At 34.3% G+C, this 22,618-nt stretch overlaps 2 protein-coding genes across 3 annotated transcripts in view; one reads left to right on the top strand and one right to left on the bottom strand.

The window, feature by feature from the left end:
• CDC73 (cell division cycle 73) overlaps positions 1–22,618 on the top strand; it is a 119,597-nt gene that overhangs the window by 48,741 nt on the left and 48,238 nt on the right. The window lies entirely within an intron of this gene.
• B3GALT2 (beta-1,3-galactosyltransferase 2) lies at positions 14,505–21,594 on the bottom strand. 2 transcript variants are annotated; one of them, XM_039257489.1, is made up of 3 exons: positions 21,032–21,594; positions 16,968–17,107; positions 14,505–16,566 (listed from the first exon to the last, which is right to left on the bottom strand). In XM_039257489.1, exon 3 carries the CDS (start codon positions 16,442–16,444, stop codon positions 15,176–15,178), a length of 1,269 nt encoding a protein of 422 aa, XP_039113420.1. In that variant the 5' UTR covers positions 16,445–16,566; positions 16,968–17,107; positions 21,032–21,594; the 3' UTR covers positions 14,505–15,175. The 2 variants fall into 2 exon arrangements, with proteins under 2 accessions (XP_039113420.1, XP_039113419.1); XM_039257488.1 differs by lacking the exon at positions 16,968–17,107.

Here is a 22,618-nt window from a genome sequence, read left to right as displayed (position 1 = left end):
TTTTTTTTTTTTTTTTTTTTTTACAAATAGTTTATTGTCAAGTTGGTAAGCTTCTTTAAAATGTAAAAACCAGGCATGGCCCATGGGACATAGAAAAATAGACAGTGGCCTAGATTTGGCTTACAGCTATAGATTGCTAACTTTTGGATAATATTTTTTCTTTTGCTTATTACAATTAATTTATTTTCTCAGCTCTGAAGACCAGAAGTCTGAATCAAGGTGTCAGCAGGGCCATGCTCCCTCTGAACCCTGTATGGGAATTCTTGCCTTAAATTTTTATGAACTGATATGCAAGATAGTAATATTTTAATACTGAATCAAGCAGTCAATACTTGACTTGAATTTTATGGCCTTAGGAATTGATATTTAAATGAATTCTGGGAATTATACTATTTATTATTTTAAAATTTTTTAATGTTTTATTTACCTTTGAGAGAGAGACAGAGACAGCATGAGCAGGGGAGGGTCAGAGAGAGAGGGAGACACAGAGTCTGAAGACAAGCTCTAGGCTCCGAGCTAGCTGTCAGCACAAAGCCTGACGCGGGGCTCAAACTCATGAACAATGAGATCATAGCCTAAGCTGAAGTTGGACGCTTAACTGACTGAGCCACCCAGGCGCCCCAGAAGTATACTGTTTAAACACACATATCTGTAATAGTCATTAAGTAAGAACACCAACTTTTGACATTAAATTTATGAGTAGTGGCATTTGCATAATGGCTATTGCCTGTGCACTGTAGTTAAAACTCTTCTATTTGGCTTAGTAAACTAACAAATATTAAATAAGAATCATTAATGATGGACTTGGTTTTTAGACTAACAATAGTGAGAAACAATCTATTTCTTAGTACTGAAGAAATTAAAATTTTATTAATTTTTATAAGGAATTTTTTTATTGTTTAAAGCCAAATAAAATGGATCTTTGGTATTTTTTTTAAAAGAAAATTTCTCATAATAAAAGAATGTATCAAGTTTTGCTAAGACATTTCTCCTGATTTGTGAGAATATGATATTTGAGGAACTATAAGGCTTTTTGGTCTGACAGCCAGACTGAGAAAACACAACGCAAAAACAGGAGCAGTTGATAGTCTGTTCAGGTAGGTGAGGAGTGAGGAGAACAGAATCGTGTGATAGATGTGGGCAAGAAGAGAGGATTGGCGAGGCCACCTTCTGCAGGTTGCAGGGCCTCCTTAGTGTTCCTACCTTACATATGCTAAGCTCGAGAGGTATATACAGCCTATTCCAATTCCACAAATGGAAAGGGTTCCTTTTCAGTCATTATTTGACCTCTTGGGAACCATCTTGTATGGTCCAGTTGCCTAATTAAAGCATTCCCTCACCCCCATCCAGATTTTTTTGTTTTCTAGCAGTCATGAAGATTCCAGTGATCTGGCACTGCATTGTTACATAATGCATTAGTAAAGAAGCACAAATTACCTAGCTACTAAATTACCTAGCCTAAACTAAATCAGTACTTGTTAGCATAAGATGATAACTTATTATTTTTCTTAAACCATCACTGTTTCTAATGTGCTAGTTTGATCAAAGACTAGTTTTCTAGGCCAAGGCAGCTGATGATAATGGGAAATGGTTTTTTTTTTTCCTCTCTGAAATGAGTGCTGTTAGACAAGAAGTGCCTCCTCATAAGATATGAATACTATGAAAGCAATTTTTACTGCTGTCTTCTCTGAACATTTTGAGAGAAGAAAGAGGAAAATCCTAGTTAGCTTGCATGCTCATTAAGTCAGACAGCCTAGTCTAGGATATCATCAGACTGGAGAAAGGGGCATCTTTCTTAATTTGTTCTTCAAAAGACAGTGTTTCTTTGTAAAATTTTTTTCACTTCTAGGGGCTTCTTTTTGCAGAGCAACTAATGAACCTCCCCCCATTATGAAAACCTACAAATGCAATTATAATTAGAGAGAATAGCATATGATTTTTCTGTCCATCATCACACAGATTACTATGATTATCGTTTTTATTTGAGAGAGAGAAATAAAGAGAGAGCATGGGATTCAGGGAGAGGGATCCAGAGAGTGGGGGATAGAGAGACAGACACAGACAGTCAGACAGACACTCTTAAGCAAGCTCCACGCTCAGTGCAGAGCCTAATGCAGGGCTTGATCCTGTGACCCTAGGATTATGACTTGAGCTGAAATTGAGAGTCAGATACTCAACTGAGTAAGCCACCCAGGCACCCCTCTATAATTACTATTTTTAAGCCATTCTTCACCTGTTCTACATCTCCCTTTTTTCCTGAAGTATTTCCTATATACTTTGCACTTATAAAAAATGTTAAATTCTTTTACTTAGCCACAGAGGCATTTTTGTACCATCGGGGGAAAAATTATCCTGTTAAATGCAGTTCATTTTCCATTTTCTTTGATTTTCCTGAAAAATGTTTTTTGTAGTTTATTTCTTGGAAATATGACTCAAATGAGCATCAAACGTTGCATTTACTTGTTTGGAATTTTGTCTGTGTGTGTGTGTGTGTTTGTGTGTTTACTGTGCTTAGAAGTCATAATCTTTTTTTGTTCCATGGACCCATTTGGTGGACGAGTGAATCCTATGAGTCGATTCCTCTCTGAATAATATTTTTAAAGCATAACATAAAATATGTAAGATAATAACCAATTGTGCTGAAATAAAAGTATCAAGAGACTTTAATAGTACAAATTTATGAGACGTTAATTTGTGCCTCTTGATTTTCCTAAAGCTGTTTCTTTTTTAATTTATTTGTCTTTTTTCCAAGATTTTATTTAAATTCAAGTCCATTAACATATAGCGTAATACTGGTTTCAGGAGTAGAATTTAATGATTCATCACTTACATGTAACACCCAGTGCTCATCCCAACAAACATATTTCTTAATGCCCTCCCCACTTTAGCCCATCCCCCCATGACCCTCCCCTCCCCTCCCCAACCCTCAGTTTGTTCTCTATAGTAAAGAATTTTTTATGATTTGCCTCCGTCTTTGTCTTATTTTTTTCCTTCCCTTCCTCTTTGTTGATGTTTTGTTTCTTAAATTCTACGTATGAGTAAAATCATATGGTCTTTTTCTTTCTCACTTATTGTGTCTCTTTATTAATGCATTATATAACAAGATGTAGTGACAGACCTAATCAAATGCCAGAATTTTAAAGTGTTAGCATACATAATATTTCAAGATCCCTGTAACAGTTCAAATGTGATATCAAAATATCTGCTTTCAGTTAGTGACAAAGTCATGCCAGTGTTAATAATAATACTGTGGTTTGTTGCCTACATTCATGAAGGAAGGAAATGTTAATTTCTGTTAGAGGTTGGTGAAAATAAAGTGACAATTTTGTTTTAAAATTATTTTTATTTTAAAATTGTAATTTCTTTTTTCTCCCCATCAGGATTAGGAATCCACAACCCTTTGCTCTTTAGTAAAGGTTTTAAGAAAGGTCCTGCTGCAGTTCTGTTTTACTGTTTATTTCCTGTTTTTCTGCAAACTTGTCAAATTTTTCTCAACCTCCTGGCCTTTGTCTTTGTAGTTCTGTTTGTCCTAATCATTCTTGCTCTTAATAAGACTGGCTCCTCCTGATTCAGATCTAGTTCAAAGGTTACTTTCTCAGGAAGACTTCCCTGTTTTTTCTTCTAGTAATCTTGATTTGTTTATTACAGTGATTTTCTTTGCGTATGAGGATCTGAAGGCAGAAACCACATCTTTCTTGCTCTCTAGTATATCCCTAGGTCTGGTAACAGAGTACCTGGCAGAGAGGTGTTGCTTAAAAAGTATTTATTAAATTAATGTGTCTTAAGCTCATAATATACATTGTATTTTTACTTTCCATTCTTTCATATATGAACAGAGTAGTAGTTACAGTTTGTTACTGTTATTGATGCTTTAGCTGACCCTCAGTGCCACTTCACAATCCTTTTATATATTTCTTGATGGCCCTTTATTATGCCTTCCTTGGTCAGTTAGGATCTCATACAGTGTTTTTCTCTGTAAACATGACATCCTCAGTGCTCAGGCCAGAATTTTAGGCATCATCCTTTGTAACTTAACTTCCCTCTTCCTCACCTTCAATATCTAGACATCATGAAGACCTGTTAACCTTACTTCCTAACATTTCTGGAATTCTTTATATCGCTACCATACTTCTGCTCCAAATTACTTTTATATCTTCCCAGGATTATGCAGTAGTCTCATAATTGCTCTTCTCCTATTACTCATATGTCTTGTCAATATGTTCTTCACATTATAGCCAGTGTGCTTCAAAAGGAGTTAAGACAGAGGCCCTTAGACATGAACTAGCCTCAGGTTTTCTGTTTTCCAAGTATTGCTGTGTCTTGAATAGTTTTCCATTACTCTTAGGATTAAAAACCATAAATCTTCTTTTAGGTGTTTGTTTATTTTTGAGAGGGAGGGCGAGTGACTGAGGGAGGGGGAGAAAGGGAGACAGAGAATCTGAAGCTGTCAGTGCAGAGCCCTGTGCGGGGCCCAGACTCACAAACCATGTGATCATGACTTGAGCCAAAGTCAGAAACTTAATAGACTGAATTACCCAGGTGACCCATATCATAATTCTTATTATGTGCTATATGTCTTCATGTGGTTTTACCTGTCTCCCTCCTCCTCACTCTCCTCCACCTTTTTTTTTTTAACCTTTCTAGCATCAGCTTTTGATAATCTTTATTTTTGTGCCTTGTTCCCCCCCACCCCACCCCCCCAGGGCTGTAGTAGCTGTTGTTTCTTCTTCCTGGAATTATCCCCCCTTTGCCTGAATCCCATCTAATTATCTCTTAGACATTAGCTTTTACGTTTCCTCAAAGAAGGCTTTCTGACCCTAGGTGAAACAGATTAGGTAAAATTCCCTATTATATGCTTGTAGGGCATGGTGTATTTTTTTCTACATGACAGATACCATATTTGTCCTTTCATTCATTAAAACAATTTTTTAAATTTTTATTTGTTTTTGAGAGGAAGAGAGACAGAGCGTGAGCAGGGCAGAGGCGGAGAAAGAGGGAAACACAGATTCCGAAGCAGACTGCAGGCTCTGAGCTGTCAGCACAGAGCCAGAAGCGGGGCTCAAACGAACTCACAAGCAGTGAGATCATGACCTGAGCCAAAGTTGGATGCTTCACCGACTGAGCCACACAGGCACCTCTGTCCTTTCATTCATTTTTATGAAGATTTGATAAATGGTCAAACGAGTATTATCTCAACAATATAGTGATTCTTTTTGTTCATCGTTGTTTCTGCAGATCATGACTCAGTGCCTAGGCTCTCAGTAAATATTTATCAAGTAAGTGAACAGACTTCTGGATGTTTCTTCAACTCTAAAGAGAACTGGGCTCAAGAATCTTTTTAGTCTAATGTTGGGGTTCTAGAATTTTAGCATGGTAAAACTGGTTTGGGAAATCATGCCCAGTGGTTTCATCTGTATTGAATTTATATTGAGGAAAGTTAACATTTCTCTTCTTGATCTTCGTAGGCATCATAATCCCTGGTTAGAAATGCACTGATAACGAAGTGCACATGTGGCTTTTGGTAAGCTTGATCATTAGCACTTTCACCATTGCTTCTCTGTTTATGATCGAGTTCTACTAGGGAGTTTGTAAATCCTTTTTTGTATAGTCCCAAGATGACTGAAAGGAATTTAAAGTTGGTGTAACCAATTATAGTTATTATTTCCAGGATACTTGTACTTTTTTTGGTCAACATATATTTACTTAAATGTCGCTTTATTATTTACAGTGTAGGTGAGCCCATATCCAAATCAGTGGATGAGTTTTATCACTGTAGAGAAAAATGGATTTGATACCTTTGAAAGGTTTCCTTTCAAATAAGATAAAATACTTTGAAGCCAAAAAGGTATAATTGTTTTGAGTTAGATTTCAACTTGGGTTCTAGTCTAGGATTTGTTGTTGTTTATTGCCTTGAAAATTAATCTTGAGGAAGAGAGAGGTAATTTATAGAACAAAGTACAAGGCACAGATACAATCAGAAGATTGGCAGAGAGAGATTATTAGCAAGGAAGAGACCCATTTATGGATCTTGTCACTAGCCAAGGTTCTTATCCTAAGAACATACTTGGGAAGCCTTTAAGCACTAGAATGATATGAACAGCTTTGTGTTTTTAAAGTACCATTCTGGCTGTAGTATGGGAAACAAATTGCATGAATATGAGGAAACCAATTGTGAAGGTATTTCAGGTTCAAGTGAGAGATACTCTTTTGAACTATGAGAGGAGTGGATGGACTCTATTAAGAATCCAGGTTTTGTGGATAGAAAGATACGGGGATAACAAGTGAAGGAAGTGGCAAGGATGACTCTTGGTGTTCTCATGTGGCCACTCACTGGGGACAGCCATTCACCAAGATGTGCAGTGATGAAAACGTATTAAATTTCAGGGTGAGAGAAGATAACTTTAGGTTAAACATACTGTTAAATGTACGTATACTTATAGACACTCAGACATAAATAGTTTAAATTTGGAGTGATTGCTTGTGAAGTTTCCTTTAAAAAAAAATTATCTTATTTTTGCCCAGCTACTAGTTTTCTCTCCTTCTCTCTCTCTCTCTCCCCTTTAATGTTTTATTCATTTTTGAGAGACAGAGAGTGTGAGTTGGGGGGGAGGGAGGGTGAGGGGGACACACAGAATCCAAAGCAGGTTCCAGGCTCTGAGCTGCCAGCACAGAGCCTGACGTGGGGCTCGAACTCATGGACCATGAGATCATGACCTGAGCCAAAGTCAGATGCTTAACTGACTGAGCCACCCAGGTGCCCCTCTCTTTTCTTTCTTAAATAAACCTACCAGGAAGAATGTTGTAACTGTTTTTTGTTTGTTTTTTTTTGTTCTTGTTTATTTTTTACCTTGTCAGGAGACCAACAGATTTCTGATAAAGGAATACAATTTTATTTTATTTTAATGTTTTATTTATTTTTGAGAAAGAGCCCATGAGCATGAGTGGGAGAGGGACAGAGAGAGAGAGGGAGACAGAGGATCCAAAGCAGGCTCTGTGCTGACAGCAGAGAGCCTGATGTGGGTCTCAACCTCCCGAACTGCGAGATCGTAACCTGAGCCAAAGTTGGACACTTAACTTGACTGAGCCACCCAGGTATCCCCAGGAATACAGTTTTAAATAGCAAATGTGAAATGGTACAGTCCAGTCCTCCCTATTCATTACTTTCTAATCTCAGACAACATTTTACGGTATATTAGGCTCAGCCAGTCAATTTTTATGGTAACTTTCCAGATGTGTTGGCTCTCCCTCATAGTAGTATGACTATAGGAAATGAGGTCCTAAACTGTTTGACTGATGTCTCTCAGTATTAAGGTAATTACAGTAACATGGTCTCAGTTGTGTTCTGTTTTATGCTGAAAACAACTTTGTTGCTCTTTTGAGGGTTGGACATAGGTATGGATGACGAACAGGTATACAGTTTTAGGCCTGTTTTCTTTAGCAGAGAAGTTGTTCCTGGATCCCTTTGTACTTTTGATTTGTTCAGGTGGCAGAACACACAGAGGACGTGGTCTTAACAGTATTATGGAATCATCATAGGAGCTAGGAATCATTTTACTCAAAATTTGCTCGTGGTAGATTTTCTGTCAGTTAGCATTCTTTGGTTACTAGCAAAAGTTGAGTCTAACTCTAGCAAAGAAAAAAGTACTGAAAAATTATAGGTGATGTCATAAAATCAGAGAACCAAGTGGTAGAAGGGACAGGAACCTTAGCAACTCTGGGGATCGGGTAGCAAGAATTAATGGATAATTTCTTCAGGGTGCTGAAGTTCAAGTGAGTTAGCTCTAATCATTTTTTCGTGTGTGTGTGTGTGTCTGTGTGTGTGTGTGTGTGTCTGTTTCCTTAGGATTCAAGTTACTAAAGGAGAGGGTCTTTGATTATTTTAGCTTGACCAGTGCAAGGCAGGCTACTTTGAATGAAAGTCTTCCTGGAACTTTCTAAATTGAGGGTGGAAGAGGTTTCCAAGGAAAATCTGACAGTGCTGGGAATTTTCTAGAATTTTTCAAAGATCATGATGGAACTCCTGTTTTTTATAGGAGTAGAGTTTAAGAATACACAGTTTTAGCTCAAATCTGGTGTTCTCAGTTTTAACCTTTTTTTTTTTTTAAAATGCTTAATAAGCAGCTCCTCTTTAGTATATGCTCTGTTTTCTTACATCCATCTTAAACCACAGCTTTTTGTAAGCCTGGTGCTTCGAAAGGAAGAATGTTCTGTTTTCCCTTGTTGAGGCATATTGGTTATCGATCTAAGTCTGTTGTTTTTCCTTTTCTGATGCTCAAGAGTTCCCCTTAATTCTCTCAGTAATCCTCTTATCTGCCTTCTTCTGCTAAATATGTATGAGTGTGTGTGTATAAAACCAGTCAACCTGTATTCCTTATTTTCTTTTTTTTAATTAAAAAACTTTTCTAATGTTTATTTTTGAGAGACAGAGAGAGAGCAAGCGAACGAGCAGGGGACGGTCAGAGAGAGAGAGAGAGGCTCAGAATCCGAAGCAGCCTCCAGGCTCTGAGCTGTTAGCGCAGAGCCTGAGGCGGGGCTTCAACCCACAAACCTTGAGATCATGACCTGAGCTGAAGTTGGTAGCTTAACCGCCTGAGCTACCCAGGTGCCCCTCATTATTTTTTTACCCTTTTTATGATGGTATCCTTAAGAATAAGTAATAACCTGTTCTTTTTCATTAAGTTTGCTTTTCCACACCTATTCATTTGAAGATGTATATAAGCACAGGCTCATATGTTTAATCAGTAGAAAGTATTTTCTTGAACAGTTCAGTTCATAGCATTTCCTAATAATATTAGCATAATTTCTTGTTGGCTTTGATTTTCAGTAAACATTTCAAAATAACAGTGCTGATACTGTTGTTTACTATAAGGTAATCAGATACAATAATTTTTTCTTAGACTATATCCTAGTAGGAATATATGGTCCAAATATGTTGTAGTGTGCCTTGGTTTATTTAACCAGGCCCATATGTATGGACATTTAGGTTGTCTTCTGTCTCTACTATTACAAATCATCCTCTAATGATTAGTTTTAAGCCTATTGTATCTCATTGCTATACAAGTGTTTTGGGAAGGGATTCCTAGATGCACAGTTGATAAGTAAAGGGTAAATGCCTCTGTACTTTTGCAGGATGTTATGAAATTTACCCCCCTTCTTCTATTAGGAGTTACCCCATTCCCACTACTATGTGTGATTGTGCCTATTTTCCTACAGATCTTTCAAAAGAGTATGATGTCAGGCTTAACTTTCTGTTAATTTGATAGGTGAGTATTGGTTTCTTAGTGGTTTTTGTTTGTATTCCCATCAAGGTTGATTAGGGGTCTTATCATTTCTTTCTCTGTAAACTAAAGTTTTTCCCCATTTTTCTATCAGAATGTTGGTCTCTTCTCCTTTTTTTCTTGTATCATTTAATATTGGGGATATTAAACTTTTGTAGGTTGGAAGTATCTTCTCTCAGATTGTTTGTCTTCTGATTTTGTTGATGTTTTTACTGCCATGCAAGAGTTTCTTTCAGAATCTTTTCTTATCACATTTATAACTTTCTTACTACTTCTGTAGTAAGTAGTTTTGTCGTAATCAGGAAAATTAACTCTTCTCTCAAGTAATAAAGGAATTCACAACCCCCCCCCCCCATGGAACTGGTTTGTTTTGTTATTTACATTTAGATCTTTTATCTGGTTGGAAATGTTTTTAATATATGGTTGAGGAACAAATCTAATTTTTTTTCGTATGGCTGTCCAAGTACCCAAACATCATATATTAGACCATCTTAACTGGTTATCATCATAGTGTCTGTACCCAGCATATTATGGGCTTTCAAAAGATGTTTGAATGATTGAAAAAAGTATCTCAAAGATCTTTTAATCCTGTCGTTTTGTTAAAATTTTGATTATCATATATATTTCTCAAAAATTCTTTAAAAATATTTAAAATTTATTAAATCTTAGAATAACTTTAGTGAACACGTGCTTATAATGCGAGATATAGTACAAATATGATATGATAATCATTAGCTTGTTAGTGAGAGACAGAGAGAGACAGCACAAGTGGGGGAGGGGCACAGAGGGAAGGGGAGAGAGAGAATCCAAAGTAGTCTCCACTGCCAGTGCAGAGCCGGATATGTGCTTCAACTCACAAACCATGAGATCATGACCTGAGCTGAAACAAAGAGGGTTGGGCACTTAACCTGACTGAGCCACCCAGGTGCCCAGCTTTATAGTAAATTCTTTATGATCACTTTCAATATTTCTTAGCTACTGATGCTTTTTTCCATATTAACTGTATAATCATTTTGTGATTTTTCATCCATACACACTAAAAACTTAGGAAAAAAGCTCATTTGATTGGGCTTACACTGACCACATGTATTACAACAGTTTTTCCCCTGTTGTATTTAGAAAATACAGATGAAGAAAACATGTTAGTTGGGTAATAACATCCATTATAAAAGTAGGTATTCTTGTTGACTAAAAATAATGGTCTGTTCTTGTCAGAATTTTTATACCTCTTAGTAAAAGTTTATTTTTCACCAGAGAATTTCCTCTTACTTATGATTATCCCTTATTTTTAAAATGTTGCCTTTGTGGAATTTTTTTTTATTATTTGTATTGTATAATGGCTTATTATGTCTAAGTCTCTTATTTAAATATTTTAATCTTTCTTTTGACTAATTGAGTTCCTTTTATTCTTTGAGTTGATATATTGGATGTTATATAATAAGTAAATATATGTATTTTTCTCTTTTCTGTGGTTGTATTTCAGTTCAAGAATCATTGAGGTAGTTCTCAATGGGGAATAAAAAGCAAATAAACATTGGTCATTCTTTGCAAATGAACTTTGACCTGGAATCTTCGTTTAAACGCAAACATGCAGTTGTATTAAAGTGAGGGCAGGACTCTAAAACACAGCTCTCCTGGTTTTACTAATTTTAACTGAGACACCTGAGGAAATTAGTTTGAAAACTATTGTTAAGCCCATAAAACATTATCTAACCATGGGTTTACTGAACATTTTTATTTCTCTTCTTAATTTTGTCTGATAATCAAGTAGATTTTGGCTGTGACTTGTGATTTCTTCTAGTTTTAATTTTCTGATAGTATTTATTTTTAAATAATAAATAGAAACAGTTTTATTAAATTTCTTTAAATAAATGTGGTTTTAATGTGATTTTTATTAACTTGTTTCAAACCTTCAGTATGTTAGAAAATTCTCATTGCCATCAGAATCTCATGTTAATTCTGTCATCTATATTCTAATGTTTTAATAGCATTTTAGTTATGACATACACCCATATTAGTTTTACTCTATTGTATAAATTTGTGTATTTTAAACATTTAAAGATTCACAAAAACATGAATTTAAGATTTTATGTATAATGTTACAGTTTTGTGTTACTTAATATTTTTATGACGCTGTTGATCTGGTTTTTTCAGTGTTTAGGATACTGTCGAAAGTGAGATTCAAATTTAAAATCTGTCACATTCAGTTGGAAGTTGAAATGATTAGATTAATAAACAGGCTGAGACCATTAGGTTAGCTCCAGTTGTTCTTTAGCACAGATATTTGCTCTGGTAAAGGGAGAGGAAACAGTTCCTATAGATACAGAAACATTTTTCTTCCTCTTTTGACATATTGTATCTTGAAATAGTAAGATTTATATATATATCATGGTTAGAGGAAGGGTGTGCGTGTGTGTTGATGTGTAGTGCATGACAGGTGTCTCGCTGAAACTCAGCGATGTATTTGTATACATACCCTGTTTTCTGAGAGTACTGTTTAAGTGATAAACTGATATTCTGTGAGGTGTATTAGAAATGTATGCATCATAGGGATATTCTTTTATGTCTTCTTAAAGCTATGTTAATCTAATAGTCAGATTTTGTAGTTGAGCAGTAAAAACTGAAAAGGAAAAAAAAAAACCCTGAAATCAGCTGGATAAAAGAATTTTACCACCTCGTCCCAAAGCAGTATGTGACTGACTAGTAGAGTAAGTAAATACATTGCTACTTTTGTCTGTTAGAAATTATCTAATTGTGCTTCCAAGTAGTCACTTTTTATAATTTCTAACTGTGACATATGCCTGTTGTTTACAGATGTATCTCAGAGCCCAAAAAAGCAAGAGATAAGCAATAAGCTTATGGTTTTCTAAGGTTTTGGCCACCAGATGTAAATGGTTATTTGCACCTAACATCAGGTGCCCCTCCAGTGTGAGAAAATGGTTATGAAGCCTTCCCTGGCAAAAGATGAAGAATAAGCAGAGAATAGTAGAATTAGAGGACAGGTCATTTTTGCTTAGCTCTTTAGACCTTACTGAAGGTGTCATATGTGAAATACACAGCAGAATAACATAGTGGTTCAGAGCATGGTCTTTCAGATGGAGCTTTGCTGCTTTTACGAGCTGTGGCATCTTAGGTATCTAACTTCTTGCATGAGTCTTCCTTTCCTGTCTTTTAGTGTCATTTGTAAGAGTTCTCTGAGATCATGTATGTAAAGTGGTTTAAAAGTACCAGGTATATCGTGTATGCTCTGTCAGTTAAATAGCTCCTGCTTCCACTGTTGATCTTGTTTTTATAGGGGTTTTTGGTAATAGGTATCAGTAAGATTCCAGTTGAGGTGTATGTGATTCTGCTGTATATTAAAAGGTGAGAAATTTAAATTATTTACTTGAATTAGACTTTTACTACCTTATAAACTTGATCAGAATGAACTAGTGTAACTATTGAAAGTTTTGGTATTTTTTCTTCTAAAATATTTATTAACATTTTGATTATAAAGATTACATAGTTGTTCCTGAATTTTTTCTTTGACCAAATATAGTGCAAATATAATTTAAAATTATATTTTCATGTGTAATCATAATCACACAGTACTGGGCATGAATAAGGGACAGTTACTACTTGGTGAGATGTTGAGATATTATAATATAAAAATTCATATTTTCTGTAGAATTACTCTTGCATAATTAGAATGGAAGGTCAAGAATAAATTAATATAATATTTATTTTAAAATACACATTTTCAGCACTACGAGGAAACTTTGTTATTTGATCCAGTTTTCTTTGAGAAGTCCATGTTATCAGATTACTGTCAGTTCTCAAGATAGTATTCTCAGGGGTATTGAAATTTTTTAAGTTGATGTCTAAGATAGGAGGAATTTTGTTGTCTCTTAAGAATTCTATTTTTCATAAGTCAACTTTTTAAACTTGAATTTTTCCAGAAGGAAAATACTATTTTTTAAAGATCCTGCACTGTAATCATAATTTAGGCAGATAGTGCTTAGGTTCTGTTTCTGGGTACATAATTGTGGATGCATACATGTATACACACATACCGTTTTAAAAAACATCTGAAGTATAAATGAGAGAATTACTCTACATTGAAGGATTACTTTTGTCTTTCCTGAAACTTACTAATTGGGTATTATCTTCTTATGTGTGACTTTTATTTAGTGACTTTTGGCATTTAGTAACTTTAGTGTTTTTATAATCACATAGAATAAATTAAGTGAAAATGGACTTAACGAAGAGCTGGATGTTTTATATATATATATATATATATAGCTTGGCTTTCAAAATTACTCTATGTAGAATAGAATACTTAGATTACTGAATTGAAAGTGGGAGATAAATTTAGTATAAATGGAATATAACATATTAAAATAATAAGTACTTAAGCAGTTTCTGAGATTCTGAACTTTAACAGTCATTACATTTCTGTTTGGTACAGTATCTGTTCAGAATTGAATCAAGGATAAAAATGATGGTCATTACAGTTAGGATAAATAACATCTTCATTAGATTAAGATCGTTGAGTTTTACATACTTTTATGAATTAAAAACACTTTAAAACTTAGCGGGTTACTATTTCTTGATTTTAAACTGTGTAATGGAGCCAAACAAAATTACTGTAAATATTTGTACTGTAACACTCAGTAAAGATATTTTTGTTTACTTTTTTTTTATTAAAAACTTGGTAAAAGTGCATTGTATACATTGTCACCCTAGAATCAAGTGTTCATCAAACATTTGTAGTTTCCCCCATCCATCCCCAAAAAGGTTTTAAATTGGTAACACAGACTAGTTGTCATCTACCAAATTAAAAACCGCAGGTTTGTAAACTTGGCACTCAGAGAAAGAAGTAGGTGCCATAAAATGATTAAGTATTGGCATGTGTACACCTGCTGTCAGGAAATAAACTTCCCATATGTTGCAGTTTGGCAGACATGCATCTTAAAAATGTATTGAATGAAACTGCTGCTACACTCTTTATCCTGTATCTTTTTTCAACAGTACATTCTCTTTGTGACTGTAAGTAATTACTTTCGCTTCAGTTGGAGGAACACGACGTATTTTTACAGATATCCTTGAAGTTAAGTGCACTCTTAGTACTCCTTAAGAGTGCAGTAACTGATCTAATAGAATAATTCATTGAAATACTAGCTTGGCCCTTAACACCAACAAGGAAACAAACTATTTTAAAACATTTACTTTTTTTTCTTATAAAAACTTGAGCCTGAGACACATTGATTTTTCACATTTTATCACATGTCAAAATATATGTACTAATAAAAGAAAATGAGTATCCCAATTGTTATTGAAAGGTAAATACTTAGATGAGAATTGCATTGATGAAACATCTGAACTTTATAAATGTGTTTATGGAATAATTCAACTAAATCTTATTGCACGGAATATAGTTTTAGAACCCTAGAATAGGTCAGAAAATTTGTCCTTTGCACAATTACAAATTTTCTTTTTAAGATTGACAATAATGTTTTATTTACATTTAATTGTATGTTAAAATGAAAAGCTGAATCTAAAATGAAGGGTCTTTTGTCTCCGTTTCTTAAAATTTATGTGGAAAATATATGCAAATACATCTTATTGGCCCTTAACATAAGCCTTGAACCATTGATGTATGCATGCTTTTTATTGCATGTTAATACACAGAATCCCCTTAAACAGTTTTTTTTAAATAGATTCTTTTGGGATAACTTTTTGTTATATAATGTTATTTTTTTTTAACAATTACCTTCAGAAATTAAAAAAATATTTTTTGAATTTCTTTATGTGATGAGTTTTAACTAAAACTTGTCCTATGGATGTAATCAGATTTAACTATACATGCTTTTAGCAATATTTTACAGATTGCACATTCGAAAAAAAAATTGTCTTTCCTAGTGTAATTTACGGTGGCGATACCTGCCTGCCTTTTCTTTTGCTGCATTGGCACAAGCGTTGTGCTTATTTTGTTGTAAATGGTTCCAGTATTTTATCAGTTCACTAGGCTGGAACTGATGAGAGGTAATTAGGTGGCTGTATTTACAGCTTGAATAAGAAACTCGCCAGTGATTGAACACGAACTCATTGGGAGGGGGCACAGGATCAATTCTCAACTTGGCAAGACAGATCCCGACATACACATCTTCTAAGTGCAAACGACGGATACTTAAAGAAACTTTAAATATCTTCTCTGCCAGATCTCCAGAAAAAACATAACCAGTCCCAGAACAAAAGACAGGGTAGCGTTCACTTGGGTAGAGGTCGGGTGGCATGTACCACTTGCTATCTTTGTTTCGATTGGGTGCATATCCTCTCATTAGGTAACCAGTGAAATAGTTATGTCTGGGAGGCAGGTCTGGCTTCAGTAACTTATGTATTAAATATTCAGTGTTGACAAACATGTCACTGTCAGTTTTCATAACATATGGGATATGTGGACAGTATGTTGCAACCCAGTTCATGCCCATTAGTGTTTTAATTGTCAAATTGTAGTATGTATCTAAATATTCCTGTTGAATTATATCATGATATTGTCTGCTTTCTTCCAATATTGCACGTTGCAGGTAGCCATTTAACTTAATACTTACGCCCAACAAAAAAATTCTTGTGATTTGGATACCAGGTGCTAGACTTTCATTGCCCCAAGTTTGCCGAATAGCTCTTCTAGCTTCTATTTGTCCAGGTTCTGCAGCTATTAGCAGTATTAAAAAGGGACTTTTCTCTTGGCATTTTTCAGGTTCATTGATAATATATTTGAAATGGTATGAATTTGGGTGTCCAGTACCTCTTTCATTGTAAATACTTCCATTGGCACTGAGTGTATTCTCTAGCCCTGTAACTCCTTGTGGTGACAGGTCTGTGTTATTGGAGTTAGTTGCTGTTTGAGGCCTCAGAGTTTGAGGGACTGTTTCCTTCCAAATGTTCCGGAGAGAGCTGTGGTTTGTTTCGCTTTTTGTAGAACGAAATCCTCGGAAAGTATATGTCACAGGGTTTTCTTTAAATCCAGCTCTGCCGGGCAGCCAGTCATGATGATTGAAAAACAAAAACATAGCAAAAAGAAACACTAGAGAAAGTACACCAATAAGATGGGTACGGAACAGAGACCTCTTGGCATTCCAGCTCATCTTTGCAAAGCAGCAGTGTCTTCTCCTCCACTGAAGCATGTTGTAAATCCAGTAATGGGATATGAGATACTGGAGGCTGAAAATGTTTTCTTCTCCTGAATCAGTACTTTTCTTTGGTAATCATTTTTTAACTCAGTCACGTTGTCTCCCGTGCAGTCATTCTATAAAGATGAAGCATAAAAATTTACAAAATGCAAAATATTATAGAACTGCCTGAAAAGAGACATCAGATGTTAATAATATTAGGGCAAATAGGAGTTTTTAAGTTGTGAAAATATGATAACCCAGGAATGAAGTTTATAGTCTGTTTATCCTTGGTAATGTGACATCACTGAGAACAGGATGAGCACTTTAAAGAGAGAAGTGATGGATTAATTTTCTTCCACTTATTTCATTGTCTGAGTAGCTCTGGTCATTTGTGCTTTTGACCTGAGTTAAAGATTTAAAAGTTGTATGCATGTAGAAGAGAAGAATGTTACTAGATTCCTGAGAGAGGCCATGTAAGAAGGCCTGAGAGCAGATGGAAAATTTATTGGCATTAATTAAAATTGATTTGACATACCATTGGTGGTATGGTGCACAGTCAGCGGCCTTTTTTGTAAAACGGTCATGTATCAGTTGTGGGACAGACGGTGCAAGGTTGATTATGGCAGGGTTCTGTTAGTCACAGTACACTGCTTGGCATGTTTCCATTGGCCCCTACTGTGTTGAGAAAGTCAATGAGAAGATGCACCTGTCAAAATTAATTTTCAGGGTCCAGTAACTTCAGTACAGGATTTTAAGACAGTAGTAAATTTTGAACATTTTCAAATACTCTTTTCTAATTTTAACCTTCCACTTCAAAGATGAGGTATTCAGGAGATCATGATCCTTACTTAGACTTAAGACTGATTTTTAAAATATAGTAACTAATTATCTAATTATCTTTGGCCTTGGCAGAACACTATCACATATCTCAGTTCAGTCTCCATGTTAGAATTAAACAAAGAACTACTTTGAACAGTCCTTTCAGATTTCTTAAAAATATAGGCTCTAGGTACTGTCATATCCAGCTGTTTAAAATTTAAAATTTTACAAAATGCACTTTAAAAGATTCTTGAGTTTGCTGTGTTCTATATTTGTGTGTAGACAAGTTGTTACATTTTTAGGGCTTCTGGTGGTATGACACTTACTAAGACCCTAGCTTTTAAAACAAGATTATGAGATGTCAGTAAGGGAGGTTCATGATTCTCCATATTAAGAACTGCTGGTGTTACCGTTTAGCAAGGTTTTTCAGTTCATAGCACATATTTTTCATGCTTTCAGTTCTTAATTTTTCTAGATCAAGGCATGGGGGGTAGAGGTGAGTAAGGGACTGTAGCTTAAATTTAGCCTTTAAAGAGAAAAAACTTGTTGAGAAGGGGAGTAATAATTAATTTTAATTTTTTCAACCTTTTATTGTGAAAATTATTTCTTTAAGCAAAAGAAACTAGCCAATTTAAAAATTTAATGTAGGAGCATTTGTTTATTTAAAATTCTATACATAACCTATGTGTTTAGTCCATGATGTTAAGAAATTCATGCTTAATGCCAAATTTGTTTAACTTTGGCGTGAAACTTAATTGTTTTGGGAAAATAACAGTATTTACAAGGAAGCTTTCATATAATTGAATAATTATAGTAAAACTCATGTATTAGGTAGTATGAAGTACTTTGAAATATTTGTTAGACATATATGAATGAAAGTACTATTCTAGTAAAAGCCACTAGGAGGAGCAAGTAGGTGGGAATTTGAAGAAATTTCCAAAGTATAATAGTAAAGGCGCCAGCTTTTGATAATTTTTAGTGTCTGAAATTATGTAGTACTTTTAGAAGTTATGGTTCTCAAATAAAAAAATTAATCATCCTGTGAGATATGAACAGTGTTTTTTTTTTTTTTTGAGTTTGGGTTTTTAAAAAACCCAGAATCTAGTTTGCTATTTATTAAAGTTGATTTACATGAATTTTAATTTCACATTGCCATGATAAAGACCAAGGCTTTTCACTGTACCAGCAAAACATAGCTGTTGTGAGCTAAACTGAAAATAAGCTGAGTGTTCTGATTTAGAAAATCAGTTTTTTCCTTCATGTACTTGTTAAGAGTTGGCCATCCTGTTTAGACCAGGACACTCTTTCTAATCTTTTATTTGTAAATGAATTATTTGATAAATAGCAACAGTACTTCCTCCACTCCAGAAAGAAGCCAGTAGACATAAGGGTTATGTGTATATATTTAAAAGTAACAAAAGTTGCTTTTTAAATTTATTTGGTATATTTTAAACATTCCAAAGCTAAATTAAATATGTCAACTTTTTGTTGTTATGTACTTGATACCTGGTTGAAGTCCAGTCATTTACATCTTTTAAAAGTGTAAATTTAATGGTTTAAGAAGCAATATAAGGTCAGATTTTTGAATAGATGAAGAAGTGAATGAAGATGAATATCGTAAAAAACTGATATTTTTAAGAAAGCAATATACCTGAAGTGATATCTCTAAAGTATATCCATGTTACAGAAAACAGCATATTATTATATAGTGTAATCTAGCATAAATACATAGTTTATGGTCCTATAAGATTTTTTAGCAATTGGTGGTGAAGATGCATCTTAAGTTAAACTCATGACTTAATATTTATAAATATTAAGCTTCCCAGGCTTAAAACCACATATACTCATTTAGTAATCTCCCATTGATAAATACAATGCATGTGTCTAGTTGTAAAAATTTCTTTATTAAAAGTTTCTCAGGTATTCATCATAATTTTTCTGTTAAAAAAGTAAGATTAAGTAACATCTTCCTTTTTATTAAATGTTAAAATGATTCTCTGGTTGGTTCTTGTTATATTAGTTCTTAAAAAGTGGGCACATGACAATAAAGTTAAAATATTTTTGTCAATCTAAATAGTTTGTCACTTCTCCATTTTCAGCATAGAAATACTTTTAGTTCTTAGGGTTTTTTAAGATAATTTTTTTCAAGTTATTAATGTGTATTTATATCTTATGAATTGAAGTTCATGGAAAGAATGTTGCTGTGAACTGTTCAGTTACTTCTCACATGCTTGCACGCTCTGTCTCTCTCTCTCTCTCACACACACACACACACACACACACACACACCACTCTTTTTATTGTTTGGCTTTTAAAAATGTTTATATATAATCTTTTGGAACAGTCCTAGATTTTAGTGGTGCTTGAATTAAAAAAATTGCATACTTTTGTTTTGAGATCTAGCTTATAAAAGTGTTTAATTGGTGGTGTTAACGTTAAGAGAAAAAGCACTAAGAGACTTGAGATTTTTACAACTATATATATTTTTATTGAATACCACCTGATTTCATTCTGTAGTGGAATAAAAATTCATGGTATAACAGAGTTGATGTTGAGATGTAATAATAATAGGGCTTGATAAGCTTGTTTAATCTTAATTTTAGAATAGAATGCTTATGTATGTCTTTAAAATGTTTGCCTTTTGTGATTATTAAGTAATGGGTTGGTGGTTATATTGTGGGACTGAGCAAATATCAGGATCTCTAATAGTCTGTAAAAAATATATGAAATACATTTGAATTCCTGAGCCATAAGTTGCTCTTCTGTGATTGTTGTTTAAATAGTTTATTAGATTTATTTCTGCCCTGCACATACAAACATGATGGTAGTTCATTAGCACATATTCATATAGCCTAGAAGCACAGTAACTACATTTCTATTTAATTTTTTGTCCTTGTATTGCTGTTCACGAATATTTTTATATCAGATTAATTTCACATTATGTTTTGAATTTCACTTAAAAATTATCACCAAGAACAATCTTATATTTGATCATTAAAAATGAGTTGCTTAAAATGAAACCTCACTGTTTCAAGTGGGGAAATTTTTACCAACTATTGATGTTTCTTTGTTTAAAGTTGTATTCATGGACAGTGTAATAACATGCAAATCTACTGTGGTGGTGTGCTGTGCATAAAACTCACACTGCCTTATGTGAGCCTGTGCAAATGCTTTCCTTTTAATATTCCTACAGCTCAATAGTAATATTTGTTGATACTCTTTTAGATTGTGTTTGTTATCTTTATTTAGGTAGATGGATCTTGGAAGATTTTGTTAGTAAAAGCTGTTATATATTAATAATTTGTTTTAAAAGGACTTTGAAAAAAGCTGTTAATATTCAGATCATCTTTGATACTATTTAATGTAATTTCACTGCATTGTCTCTTTGATAGCCATTTTTAAGAGATCACTTTATTTTACTACATAAGAATTCATTTTGACCTATTTTTGTAGAGGTTTGCTATGTTTTCTTTAGAGAGCTAGTTTTTTTCTTTTTAAGTTTAATTTCTCAGAGAATCCTGTAAGCACATCTTGTTACTATTTGCCTTTTCTTTCTTTTATACATCCATAATCTGTAATTACTGCAAGATACATATTTACTTGAATATAGCAATGACAGTTTTAACAATGACAGATTTTAAAATCATAGATCTAGAAACCCTTTCATAGTTTTCAAGGACGGTGAACAGGATGAACTTGTTTATCAGATATTAGTGCCTTTAGGGCTATAAAAAGGTAGCAGACATTTAAATGAATATTACACACAAGATATTGACATACCTTCCTTGGTCAGGCCATTTATGTGGAGAGGATTATGCCCACTGAAAATACTTTTGGCACGCCATCACTTCAGCAAAAAAGATGCTATCGAACATGCGCACATCCCCCAATAGTCTGCCTCCTGCGATTGCTTTTCACAGTATCCAAAGTGTCCATCTGTCTGCTTGTCTTCAAGTTACCCTCCTTGTTCATATGGGTCCCAGTCTTCTGAGATTTTTCCTTTCTTTCATTTTCTTTCTCTTTGTTTAAACAAAAGAGCTGTAGTTGTCCGCTCTATTCGGAGCACTGTTGACTCTTGCCGACAGTTGATGCATTGAAGCTTTTTACATCTGCTGTTTTCCTGGCCGGACAATGCAGTGCTGTATTCTCTTCTCAGTATCCATATTTCTAGTAATAACACTGAGCTGCAATGTAAAGCAGCCGGAGCTAGAATGTAGTGCTTCGATTGTATTGGAATAGAATAGGATTTAACTCTCTTTCGTTTTTGCCTGGCAGCTGCAGGAAGGATTTTGAGCAGTTTTACTGGGGTTTTAGTCTATAATATGAAATCCACAGTTCCTCAGCTGCTGCACAGGCAGGCAGCAGTTTAAATGTGGGCTTGACAGATGCTCTCTCTGACAGAGCAGAATTTAACGTCACTGCTTGGCTGAATCCCACGTGATTGTTTGCATTCATTTTGACTAAAAACCTAAGGTAGAGAGAAGCATAGGGATTTTGCTTCCTTGTGATAAATTATATATATTAAGTATAAGTATAGTGGTGAGTGTAATATGAAAATGGGGTGATTATGAAATGATTATAATTTTTTTTTCTTCCCCCCCTTTTTTTTATCTTTATGCTTAAGTACAGGCTTTCTAAGTGTTTTCAGTGTTAGATGTTGGTTTTCATGTTTCCCCATGATTTTATAGGACATAGCAATGTAAGCTTTTAGAAAAGGTAACTTGGGTACAATTTAACCCTTTCAGTGCACCCCTTCCTTTTAAGTTTATTTTCTCAAAATATTCCAATTTTTCTAATATCTAGATAAGAGTTAGACCATTTATTTTTTATAACTTAGATACCCCCATCCCCAATTTTCTGGAGTTTATAAATCAGCTGGAGTGGATTGCTTCATGAAACATGATATGATACAGCCCACTTCTTTTTTGCTATTATGTGATTTCCAGTGTTCTTGAAGGCAGCAAAACTTTATTTTTAATTACTTTTTAATGTCAGCATTTTTTATTTTCTTTAAAATTATATGTATGATAGAATTCAACAAAATGATAATAGTGGATACAACACACTTGTACAGGATCTTGGTGGATAATAAGGTTTAACTAATCATATTTACTTATTTGAATATTTCAAGATTGTTTACTAACTCACCTCCAAACATATTTTTCAGTAAGACTAGATACTTACTCTGAAATATTTATTTGTGTGGTTAGTCTCCTGGGCACCTTGCTTTTTTCTGCAGAATACTGGGGAATGCTCGCGCGCTTTCTCCCTCACTCTCTCTCTTTCTCTCTTTTTCTCTCTCTTTCTCTCTCTTTAAAGAGTCTGAATTAGCAGTTTTTCCTATGAGACTTCAGGGACATTAACTCC

The sequence above is a fragment of the Hyaena hyaena genome, unplaced genomic scaffold (genome assembly GCF_003009895.1).
Source record: "Hyaena hyaena isolate Hyena2069 unplaced genomic scaffold, ASM300989v1 scaffold_622, whole genome shotgun sequence".
Lineage (NCBI taxonomy): Eukaryota > Metazoa > Chordata > Mammalia > Carnivora > Hyaenidae > Hyaena > Hyaena hyaena.
This window is presented reverse-complemented; position numbering and strand designations above follow the sequence as displayed.